The sequence below is a fragment of the Mchenga conophoros genome, linkage group LG23 (assembly GCF_057382185.1).
Source record: "Mchenga conophoros isolate Kocher_MC1m ecotype Shallow Benthic linkage group LG23, M_conophoros_male_GT1.1, whole genome shotgun sequence".
Classification (NCBI taxonomy): domain Eukaryota; kingdom Metazoa; phylum Chordata; class Actinopteri; order Cichliformes; family Cichlidae; genus Mchenga; species Mchenga conophoros.
The window spans coordinates 2,867,613-2,879,828 of record NC_140547.1 but is presented as its reverse complement, the minus strand read 5'-3'; the positions used below and the strand labels follow the sequence as shown (position 1 = coordinate 2,879,828).

The 12,216-nt window shown below is 40.0% G+C and overlaps 1 protein-coding gene across 3 annotated transcripts in view; it reads left to right on the top strand.

Annotated features, from left to right (window-relative positions):
- The window catches only part of slc44a5b (solute carrier family 44 member 5b), a 49,903-nt gene that overhangs the window by 31,775 nt on the left and 5,912 nt on the right, over positions 1 to 12,216 (top strand). For all 3 annotated transcript variants that reach the window (XM_085266056.1, XM_085266057.1, XM_085266055.1), the window contains 12 exons: positions 1,728 to 1,811; positions 3,209 to 3,321; positions 3,616 to 3,747; positions 4,358 to 4,457; positions 4,543 to 4,635; positions 6,551 to 6,638; positions 7,095 to 7,357; positions 7,465 to 7,559; positions 7,662 to 7,765; positions 7,881 to 7,954; positions 8,435 to 8,505; positions 8,940 to 9,028. In XM_085266056.1, the coding sequence (XP_085122182.1) occupies positions 1,728 to 1,811; positions 3,209 to 3,321; positions 3,616 to 3,747; positions 4,358 to 4,457; positions 4,543 to 4,635; positions 6,551 to 6,638; positions 7,095 to 7,357; positions 7,465 to 7,559; positions 7,662 to 7,765; positions 7,881 to 7,954; positions 8,435 to 8,505; positions 8,940 to 9,028 (1,306 nt within the window). The remainder of the gene's footprint in view (positions 1 to 1,727; positions 1,812 to 3,208; positions 3,322 to 3,615; positions 3,748 to 4,357; positions 4,458 to 4,542; positions 4,636 to 6,550; positions 6,639 to 7,094; positions 7,358 to 7,464; positions 7,560 to 7,661; positions 7,766 to 7,880; positions 7,955 to 8,434; positions 8,506 to 8,939; positions 9,029 to 12,216) is intronic.

Genomic DNA, 12,216 nt, shown 5'->3' with positions numbered 1-12,216 from the left:
CCCCTGCAACACCAGTCTTTGCCCTACTTGTTTAACGGGTTCATTTTTAGCAGTAGGAGAATCACAGATTACGATTTGGCAAACAAAACAAACAATGAAACTACTTTTTAAAAATCCCCTCTAGAATAAAGTGTTTTTAAACTGTTATACTGTCTGTAGGGATGCCGACTCTGCACCCAGAGAGATCTGGACAGAAATAACAGGGTAGGACCAGTGGGCATTTTACTGATGCCCATGAATGTGCTCAGTCACATTCAAAGTCATCTGCATGCTTATTGCATGAAAATAAAGCTTACCTACAAACTCAACAGCCTGAGCCAATGTTATGGGTCTCTACAAGCTTAGCTGCTTTGTATGTATGTATATATCTATATGTTATCAGCATGTAAAAGGGCAGAGGCAGCAAACTTCAAAAATCATGTATTTAAACCAGTGAGCTGATATCATGATCATACATGATTTGTATGGCTGCAGTAATCTACCTTGAATAATATAACTTGATGCTTTTTCTTTAGCCAAGTAACCGCCAACATAAAGTAGAAAGGGTTAAAAATGATTTATTTCAGCTTTTTAACTTTGCTTCTGCTTTAGCCAGTTGCTTTATATAGACTAACCTGCTGTTTATCCATAAGAATACATAACTATATTTTTGTTTGTGGCATTAGATGCAAAATAGGGCAAGTTAATACCTCAAAACATCAAGTCATCGCCTCTACCTTCTGTGTGAAGTAAATTGGAGAGTGCTGTGCTGCCCCCTGGTGGTCATTAGTTTTTGGGAGCGATCCAAACTCTTGTATGTGTGGACACTGAACAGTGACCTTAATTAGACAGTAAGATTTAGAATTGATGCTGGCGTCCTGTTTGTCCCACAGCAATGTTATCTTGCCCTCTATGTCTCGCCAATTTCAAGATATACCTGAGTCACTTCTACAGTAAACTTTTCAGTAATCATATTCTGACTTTGCTGCCAGTTTTGTAGTTTAAATACTCTCCAAGTGTTTAATGACAAGTGGAGCTATTTAATGAACCCAGAAGGCGAGCTTTCCTGTGAAATAAACAGGCATCTTCTTTTGTGCTTATCTGAGTTAGAGTGACGGGGACCTGAGGTCTATCCCAGCTTACACTGGTGTGGTATGCCCTGGACACGCTAACACCGAGAAACAAACTCACATCCACACCTACCGGTGCAAAATTTCTGATTCCTGTTCTGTTTGAATTCTGATATTCAACAAAAACTCTGTGTGGGTTTTAAACCAGAACATCTTCAGATAGAAAGATAATACTGAGTCTGTGACGTTTACTATCTGAAGCATTTATGTTATTACTGTGGAGATGAAAATGTGGCTCCTGATCTAACACATCCATTACTATTTGCTTTACCACAAAGTGCTCGTCTGAATGATATTCACTTCTATACTATTTCCCACCCTGCTGTAATAGCTGCCAGTACTGCTTCTGTAACTCTACTTGTTTTGTGGCTCTTTGATATGGAACTTGAGCAGCTCTTACAACTGACATTATCGAAAGCATTTTAGAGCTATAGCTGTCTCTGTTCCATGATGAAAGCAGTAGAGATCAATCGGCTGTCAAAACGTTTTTGAGAAATCCTTGTGAACTAAGCGGCATTAGCCTAAATCCACCAAAGTGCATCCCTGTGCTGTTTAATCACTTTCTGTCTACTCCTCTTCCTCCTATTTTTTCCATTTCACCTTTTTACTGAACCACAGAGGTATCGCCAGTCTGCTGAATGCCAAAGAAGTCGGCATGAAGATCTTCGAAGATTATGCAAACTCCTGGATCTGGATCCTCGTGTAAGAATGGCCTTTCCTCATTTTAGTGATTAAATTCATATGAAGAGAAAAATCTCTGATTCATTGATGAGATGATGAAAGTGTTCACATTATTACTTTGATGAAGATGCTCCTGCTGTTTGTGATCTTTTAACCCATCAATCCAGTGTCAACTATTATTTGCAGTCATGTTTAAAGAGGAAGTTGTTTGGTTTGTTATTAGAACAACCAAACTTGTGATCCACTAAAAACGGTGGATATACTTTAATAATATAAATCCTTTAACAAATAGAAACTGATAGATCTTATATTCTGTTGTATGACGTACATCCAGGCCTCAGACATTTGTTGTGTCACCTGTAGCAGAGGTTATTTCTCATACGTGTTTTGCACATTTGTTCACCAGTCTCACATCAGCTTCCTGACATTTTTGACCGGATCGGTGGATTTGCTGTGATATGACAGAGAATTCTTGAAACTGTCCAGAGCCAGAGGCAGCAAAGCTAAATCATAATGCACCAACATGCTTCATGCTGGTCAGAACACCCAAACAACTCAGGGATGTTTTATTCCTGTTTTCAGAGCTTGTTGGTCCTGGAGACACTGATTGTAACAGCAGTTTGACTGTTTTCAGGACTACTGCCTGAGATTAGTTTCTAAACAGCAGCGTCACAAACACATTGCAGTCACAACACTTGACACCAAAGATGAAATCGAGGCTCTGAGATGCTTTTAACTAAGGCTTCGTCCACACTAATACGTTTTCGTTTGAAAGCGCATCTTTTTCTCCCCGTTTTGTCCTCCCGTCCACGCTGAGACGCCGTTTTCGTTCAAGGCAAACGCAGCGTTTTGAAAACGCTCTCCAAAGCGGATACATTTGAAAACACCGTTTTCCCGTCCCAGTGTGACAGCGAACCAGGAGCCTTTTCGAAAACGATGACACATTTTAGTCATGTGATGCAGTCATGTGACCCATTAAACTACGATAGCAGAGGGCAGTGGTTGTTTTGTTTGCTCTCAGTTTTGACAGCCCTGTTAAAGATTAATATCAGTTTGTAAATGCTCCAGCTTTTCTTCAAATTCTTTAATTCTCACTCGCTTTTGCAACTTTGTACTTTTGTGTTACTCGCAGCAACAACTCCAGCTCATTTTGCCGCGACATTTCAAAGAGCCCGAAAGTAAATAAGCGGCAGACAGAAATCCGAATCTTCTTGCATTTCACGCATGCGCAAAGCGCCTTGAGGCGACTGCTATGTAAATAAAATTGAATTGAATTGAATGCGTAGGACTGGAGCGTAAGCATTTTCAGCCGCTTCAATGTGGACGCACAACTCTGAAAACGACTGAAAACACTGGTGTGGACACGGAGCGTTTTCAAAGACTTGATATTGTTTTTTGTTTTGTTTGTGGTGTTGCAGAGGTCTGGTGATAACCATGGTGGTCAGTCTGCTCTTCATCTTGCTGCTGCGCTACACTGCTGGTGTGCTACTGTGGCTCGTCATCTTTGGTGTCATCGTTGCAGTGGGATACGGTGAGGATGCAGAAACACTTGTAGTCATGTGGCTTGCTGTGTATTTAGTCCAAGTGTAAAAAACAATGAAGTGAATGAACTGAAGAAGCTTCTCGGATGAGAGGTGAAACGTTTTCAAGCAACTTAAAGAGGTCCAGACGCTTTTCTTTCCAAGCTCCTTAGACTACGATGACCTGGATGACTGAGAACCTTCACAGACGTTGAAAGAAATTCTTTTACCTGAGCCTTTCCCACCAGATGTGCTGTGAGCAGTCATGGCTAGTAGATCATCTTCACTCTTTCATTCTCTCTCAGGCATTTGGCACTGTTACTGGGAATACAGCAACCTGAGCAGGAAGCCAGGCTCCAATGTCACCATCACTGACCTTGGCTTCCACACAGACTTCAGCATTTATCTTCAGCAAAGCCAGACGTGGCTCATCTTCAGTAAGTTGTCATCCACTAGCAAAGCAGCACTTACTGTAACGCTGGTTTCTGCTTTACGTGCACGGCAGTTTCCTGGTTGTATGTATTACTGCTGTTAATTCCTCACAAACCAAACAGAAATTGTGACATTGTTTGTCTTGGTGAGCTTTTCAAAACTGTGATTATAGCAAATATTTTTGATTTAGATGCTTGCACTGGGACTGTTTCAATCTTTTATGCGTGTAATCCCAACCTTTGCTGTCGTGTCAGGTTGGTATGTTGTTCTGTACTTACAGACATCCTGTTCTTGTGGAAAGGAAGTCTCTTGACCTCCTTGTGGGAATTTATTTAAATTTGGCACAGATGTCCGTTTGAACTCGTTTGAACTGATTAGATTTGGATGATCAAAGGTCAAGGTCACTCACTGTCAGCACCCAGAGGGAACTGCTTTACATCTGGCACAAACTGACTTGGACTCACAGATGACCTGATCAGAAATTAGTATTCAAGGCCGCTGTGATCTAACCAGCGCTTTTTAGCCATGACTCATGTGCTCATTTTGAGCGAGCACTTTCTGAATATCTAAAAGCATATTTGTTACGCTGCTGTTGACTCGACCTTTATTTTGCAGTGATCTTGCTCTCTGTGACTGAAGCCGTCATTGTGATAATGCTGATATTTCTGAGGTCGAGGCTGCGCATCGCTATTGCATTACTGAAGGAGGGAAGCAAGTGAGTATGGATCCTGCTTCTGATAATTAAACAGTGCGTTTTGCTCTTTTTCATGAATTTAATGTTTTTCTTGGGGGTTTTTCAGGGCAATCGGCTACATCATGTCCACCCTCTTCTACCCTGTCATCACCTTTTTCCTTCTGGCCATCTGCATCGCTTATTGGGCTGTCACAGCAGTGTATCCTTCCAAATACTGACAAACTGAAGCAGAGTTTCATGTAGAGAATTAAAGGAGTTGAGCTGCCTTGAAGCAATCTGTTTTTTACTACAGACGAATTGCAGCATGTTAATTAGAATCATCCACAGGATAATGTGTAATATCAGTAAAGCTGTTAGATTAAACAGGTTAAATTCAGGTTTTTTGATGTTGTGCCACAGCATAATTTATCTCAGGACACTTGAAATAGTAAAGTAAAGACTACAGTATTAGAGAGAAAGCTAGTAGTTCCCTTTGAGCGTGCATTCAGCAACAGTGGAGAGGAAAAAGTCTTCTAGAACCAGGCACAGGTAAGTCAGACCTCTGCATGAATTGGTTGTTGCATATGCTCACAGGTGACTTTGCTAGGTACACCTTGTTATCACAAGGTTGGACTCTCTGTTACTTTCATAACTGCCTCAGTTCTTAATGGCATCAACAAGGTGCTGAAAATATTAATTTTGGTCCATGTTGTCCCGACAGCATTACACAGTTGTTGCGCATTTGTCGGCTGCACGTCTAGGATGCAAAGGTCCCGTTCTACCACGTCCCACGGGTGCTGTGTTGGATAGATCTGGTAACCGTGGAGGCTGTTTGAGTATACTGAACTCATTGTCATGTTCAGGAAACTAATTTGAGATTATTTTTTGACATGATGATGGAAGTGGTTGTTGCTAAACAGCCGAAAGTATCCTCCACACGATTACACCACCATCACCATCCTGAACCAGTGAATTAAGGCAAGAACGTCCATGCCATCATTCATATTGTTTATGCTAAATTCTGACTGTACCATCCAATTTTCCCAGCTGAAACTCATCAGACCAGGGAACATTTTTTTAATCTTCTGTTGTCCAATTTTGGTGAACTTATGCTGCATCTGTCATGAATCGCTGTGTGGCAGGCAAGCAGGAGTGGTGGACCCAAAATGCAGAACTCAGACACGGAAGTGAAACTTAAGGCGCAGCTTTATTGCTGGGAAAAACCTCGTACAAACTAAACTCACCAAAAGAAAACCAAAAGTCAGAACAGAGGAACCAAGGACTGAAACACTGGAAAGAAACACTAAACTGGAGCAGGAGACCAAACACTAGGAACATAGAAGCAGAACACACAGCTAGTTGAGGGTACGACGCGACACTGACACAGAGAAACACAGGGCTTAAATACACAGACGGCAGTAATCAAGGGATGAGAGACAGGAGGGGACACACCTGGGAGAAATCACAGCTGACGAGACAGGGGAAACGTAAACTGAGCACACTCACATATGACACAAACCTTCACAATAAAACAGGAAACTCAGACACATGGAACCAGACAAGACATTGAACTAAACAGACAGATTCACAAACAGATGGGGTGACACCATAGACAGAGACAGACTCAAAGGCAGACCAAATATAACACACAGAACTCAAACAATAATAATCATCATCATCATAAACTAGAAAATGATAACTAAAAGCGCTGGGTCACCGACCCAGGACCATGACAGCATCAGTGTTTTTTAGCTTACAGGAGTAGCGTCTGTTTTGGCCGTCTGTTTCAAGTTTCGATATCTTGTGCGTTCGGAGATGCTGATCTGCGTACCTTGATAAGAATGATTGTGGTTGTTTATGTTACTCTTCCCTTCCTATCAGATCGAAGCAGTCTGGCCTTTCTCCTATGACCTTTGACATCAGCATTTTCACCCAGAGATGTTCAGCACTTAGTTGCTTCTTTGTGATTTGCTGATTAGATATTTGTGTGAACAATCAGTCGAACAGGTGTACCTAATGAAATGGCCCGTGAGTCTGTAACAAGTAAGTGAAGCAGTCAAGGAAGTCCAACTACATGTTCTTTAACTCACTGATTCTTGAGTGTTGAATTTTTCCTTTAACTAGTTTACCCTCAGCTTCTTAGCATCATCGGGTAACGCAGTCTACAAGGTCACACCTGCTGATGATAAATGCATGTATGCAAACCTCACATGCAATCCACAGGTTAGCCCTATGCTCCCTTACAGTTTATTACTGAAAATGTTTAGTTACCGTGTAATTTCTCCATCACTTGGCATGAAAAACATCTCTTGATCGGATTCGTTCTCAGCAGTAAAGTGTAATTAGTCAAATTAGGTGTAATAGCTGCTTTATGTCTAATTAATAAAATGTCTTAATGTAAATACATTAGATGTTCTGATGTAAATCAAGTTCAATTAGTGGCTGGCAGCAACAAACATTTATCTGACAGATGTTATTTATCAGCCAACAAGTAATTTGAGCATGTAAACAGATGAATATTCAAGGATTCCCTTAAAGCTATTCATGTGGAAATAATTTATATTCAAGGTAGAGGCAGGAAAGACAAGAAGAGAAAAGTATCTTGATTATGGTGACAAACAGAATCCTGTTATTTCTATCTGACAGCGCATCAAGATCTAATCTGCTGCTTTATTTCAGACCTTCAGTAAGACCAACATTACCAAGGTGTGCCCCGGGTCACAGTGTATGTTCGCCTTCTACGGTGGGGAGAGTCTGTACCATCGCTACATCTTAGTTTTCCATCTGTGTAACCTCTTTGTGTTCCTCTGGCTGGTCAACTTTACCATCGCCCTGGGCCAGTGCACCCTGGCCGGGGCCTTCGCTTCCTACTACTGGGCCCTGAAGAAGCCAAAAGACATCCCTGCCTGCCCCCTCTACTCCTCCTTTAGCAGAGCTATACGGTGAGTACAGTCCCAAAACAAGCGCAAATCCACTAAGACGCTGAAACGTGAAAGTAAGAACGTGAGGAAAATGTTTTCATTTAATATTCTCCATTCTTGTGGCACAGTTATCACACAGGTTCTCTGGCCTTTGGGTCGCTAATCCTTTCTGTGGTGCAGATGATCCGAATTGTTCTCGAGTACCTGGATCACAAACTGAAAGGCAAGCTTGGAAACCCTTCGAGGCCTCTTACTAATTTATTACTGATTGTTTCAAATGACTTTTTGTTGATGATATTTATTTATATTCCTGATTTTTATCCAGTTTCTCAAAATGCCTGCGCTCGATTCTTGCTCTGCTGCCTCAAATGCTGCTTCTGGTGCCTGGAACATTTTATCAAGTTTCTAAACAGAAACGCATTCATTATGGTGAGTAATTTCTAGTAACACTCATTTATTGCAGACATCTGTTAGCAGCTGTTAATTGGTCCAGCTTCGGTGCTTAACTACCCGCAACCCAGCACTCACTGCTTCTCACCAACAGATGGCAATATATGGGAAGAACTTCTGCACCTCCTCCAAGGACGCTTTCTTCCTCTTAATGAGGAATGTTGTTCGGTAAGTCCCAGTTAAATGTTTTAGAGCCACATGGCTAAAAAAACCCTCAGCAGAGTACAGATGCTGCTGAGGTGGTAAAGCTTCTTCTTTACCATAAAAAATGCCAGAACGTAACAGATACGGGCAAAAAACCAAAGAAGTATATTTACTGTCATCATGTTTGTGAAATAATGGGGCAGTTTCAGTTGACGTAATGCACGGGAGTTTGTATCTCTGCTGTTTGTGTTTCTCTTCTACCTCAACTTGAGGTTGGCTGTAACTCAGGAGGTAGAGCAGGTCATCTAATTGGAAGGTTGGTAGTTCGATCCCTGGCTGCTCCCGTGTGCATGCCAAATATCCTTGGGCAAGATACAAGTTGCTCTCTGATGTGTCCATTGGAGTATGAATGTAAATGTTGGGTGAATGAGGGTGCTCAGCTGGAGGTGAGAGGCACTATAATAGGAACCAGTCCATTTACTCACGTTGTCTTCCTCCCGGCAGGGTGGCCGTCCTGGACAAGGTGACCGACTTTCTGCTGTTCTTGGGAAAACTGCTTATTTCAGGAAGTGTTGGTGAGTTTATCTTTTATTTGGATGCATGCAATAAGCTCTTTATTTACTTATTTAATTTGCATCATTATAAGTTGACACTTACATCCCAGTAGGTGGCTGACATGAATTTGGAGGACCTTGATTTTACTTCATTTTATAAGAGCTTATATATTAAACGTAAACCTTGATTCTAGAAGTTACTCTAATTTATACTTGCAGTGTTTGAAAGGACTTATTGCGTGGCCTAACCACTTGTTTTGTTTCAGCAGCTTTTTATATCTGCAGGTCCTTTATTGTAAACCTTCAGTATATCATGAGACCCTTGTTTCAAGTTCCACCCACTCGTGTTTAATCTGCTTTAAAGCCGATGAGGATTTGACAATTTTTGTTTATTTCAAATGATGTAAGAAAATATATATTTGCTTGTTACTAAATCAGATTTTTTTTTTTTTCAGGCATTCTTGCATTTTTCTTCTTCTCGCGTAAAATACCGTTTTTTCAAGAGGAGGTGCCATCACTAAATTACATTTGGGTCCCTCTATTGGTAAGGAATTAAAAATCTACAATGAGAATATGATTATACTGTGATGAATATAGTTAGTATTTGGACAATGACAGACTTTTTCTGTCAAAAAATCAAACAATCAATATGTGATTGAAATGTAAAGTTTTACCTTTATTCATGGGGTTTAACAAAAATGTGTTTGTTGTTTGTTTTATCTTATTTAGGTACATAGTACCCAATTTTCAGAGGCTCACAAGTAATTCAACTACTTACTAGCAGGCAGTTTAATGGCCTCAGTAACCCTGGATCATATACAAATAAATCTATCAGAGTTCACTGCTGGCAGAATTATTTCCATGGTTGAAAAAAACAGCAACAATGTTATTAACTAGGGGTGCAACGATACTCATATCGATATTGAACCGTTCGATACAGTGCTTTTATGTGGGTCATTCCTACTATTCGGTGCCCTTTCAGTGTGATCACTCTTCATCAAAAAATACAAAATTTTGAATTATTTTAACATTTCATCTAAAAGAGGGATTTTCAACCTATAAGAAAAATGTATTGGTCCAGCTAAGGATATTATATTATAATATTTTTTAAAATCAAAGTCTTTACCCATGACGTGCCAAATGTCCACCCTGTTACAGGACATTCAATTTTCTATTAATAACTGTTTTGAATACACAGTTATAGTAATATTTACATTTTCTAAAAGCTACAATGTCCCTTTTTAAAATCTGCAAGGAAATTTCAAGGAAGTATTTTAAACAAGCATTATATTGAAAGAAGACAGGTTCAGTTTTAAGACACAGTGTAATTTCAAAAGATTGTTTTTAGATTCAAAGGGAATATAAAAAAAAAAATTGGCTCCATTTTTAAGTAACTTAATTTTGCTGATTCATTCCCTCCCAATAACCAAAGAGACATGCATTATGTTTGTTGATTTGATTTAATTAACAAAAGAAACACACAGGTAACAGGGTGGACAGAGGAGAAACAGGGTGGACAGGAGGTAACAGGGTGGACATAACATCAGCGACAAAAAATACCACCTTAAAGAAACTTTGAACACCTTCACCATGCCCGTCCAACCAACACAGGTAGATACATGTCCACATTAAACAAGCAAATTTTCACTGTACACCCAACATAATGAACATTTTTCTCACACATTTTACCTATGCAACAGACCAGCAACTCCAGTTTTTTTCAAGGAAATCCCACACTTTCCTCTCCAGCTGAACTGACCTCTTATTAATTTATTAATGTTCTTAATTTATAATTTTTAAAATTTATTAATTAATGTTCTTATTAATGTTGGTTCTTTCATCAGACACACAACCTGGTCATCCCTATACCAGGTTATGTCCTCACGTGGACTTGGCCAGTGGAACTTGTTGGTCCCGTTCTTGTGCATGCATTTCACTTTAACATCCTCTTCAACCTCCAGAATGATTCCTGGGTAGGGTTCACCATCGTAGTTGATAATGCACCACTGACCAATATGATCTTTTGTGATGTTCTCAGGCCGGGTTGGTCCCTCAGTGCAATGTGGACTTGCCTCTTGACTAAGGCTTATCTCCTTCAGGCCATAGCATTCACAGTCCAGTACACCTTTGTCTGCCTGGCAAAGGCAGGTTATGTCCCTGTATTTTATTGTTCCTGGAGAGAAACTGAGTACTTGGTGGATTTTCATGGTTCCTTTGACAGGCACAAGTGTCGGTCCATCAATAATTTCTTTTACTTTCCTCTCAACATCATCTTCTTCTAACCTTGAGGGTCCTGGTTGCGGGGCATTTTCTGGCTCTAGGGAATATTCTGGACTTAGGGGAGGAGTGTTCATAGCCTCAAATTCTGTCCTGCCTTTGGCACTAGCCCTCTGCTTTCTTTTCCTTTCTCGCCACTGCTTTCTCTGTGCTCTCTTCTGTCGTTCACTGAGATCTGCCACTTTCTTTTTTTTCCCTTCCTCTCTGTCCTTTCTCCACTTCTCTTTCTCTTTATTGAGATATATCTGTCTTCTCTCAGGGTCAGCATCACGACGTGCTCGGTAGCGCCGCTGCTTCTCCGCAGCAGACATTGGTGCCATTCCCTGAAAAATGTATACTATTCAAAATCTTCTAAAAGTATATATATACAGGTTAATAATAATTACCAATACACACTTGTATAGATAACTCTAAACACTAAACTTCTATCATCTTACGTCCCCCCTGTTACCATGTGTCCCCCCTGTTACAGTGCATAGCAATAACAGGGGTGACGGTAACAGGGGGGAGATTTTATGCTAAACTTAGCCATTACTACTAGTATGATGAACAACAAGCTAGTACATGGTGACCACTAAGAACCATTTTTAACATGTTTATTAGCCATATTATAAAAATTACAAAAAAAAAATTGTTTCCACTATTAATAAGCGTAACAGGTTGGACGTGTTATGCTTTGCCACATTACAAAATCTTGCTAAAACATTGAAAAAAGGGTTGATTAAAGAGTGGTACTTACTCGTCTTCTTCTTGAAAGTTTTCCCTCCAAAATATGTTACATCCGGGAGTGTCATGTGACTAAAAGAATAATCAGGTGATGTGTTCTATGGAATTCTTATCAGAGTAACAGGGGTGACAGTTGATTCAGGGACACAACATTTTTTAAAGATTTTAAGTATTAAACATGCATTAATAATAAAAAAGAACATTTGATGAGGAACATTAGAAATAAGCCAATCCAGAAATGATGAAAAATCTAGATTTTTTTTTTTTTTTTTAAGTTATATTTGTAACTGAAGTCGAGCAAGCATGACTGGGGACATAGTACTTTAGTGACTTGTGCTAAAATAAAAGTAATTTACTTTTAATGTATTTATCCTGTGTATATATCAATGTGTTCTATGGTAGAGGGGGGTTAAACATACGAGAAAATGGTTTAGAAATAAGCATTAGACAAGTTTTACACTAAATATACCATATTATGTCATTAGGACTCAAATGGCACCGAATAGTAAGAATGACCCATGTTCGGTACGCATATGTATCGAACAATACAAAATTTTTAATTTATTTGATCAATTTTTCTTCTGACGATGCTGTCTGTGTTGAGCGCTCAGTGGATCTGCGCTCGACTACTCCGCCTAGGCTGCACTGTCTAGCGCAGATCCACTGAGCACAGCGCAAGCTAGCAAGACAGAAGCTAAGCTCGTTGCAACATGGCAAATTGAACCTCCC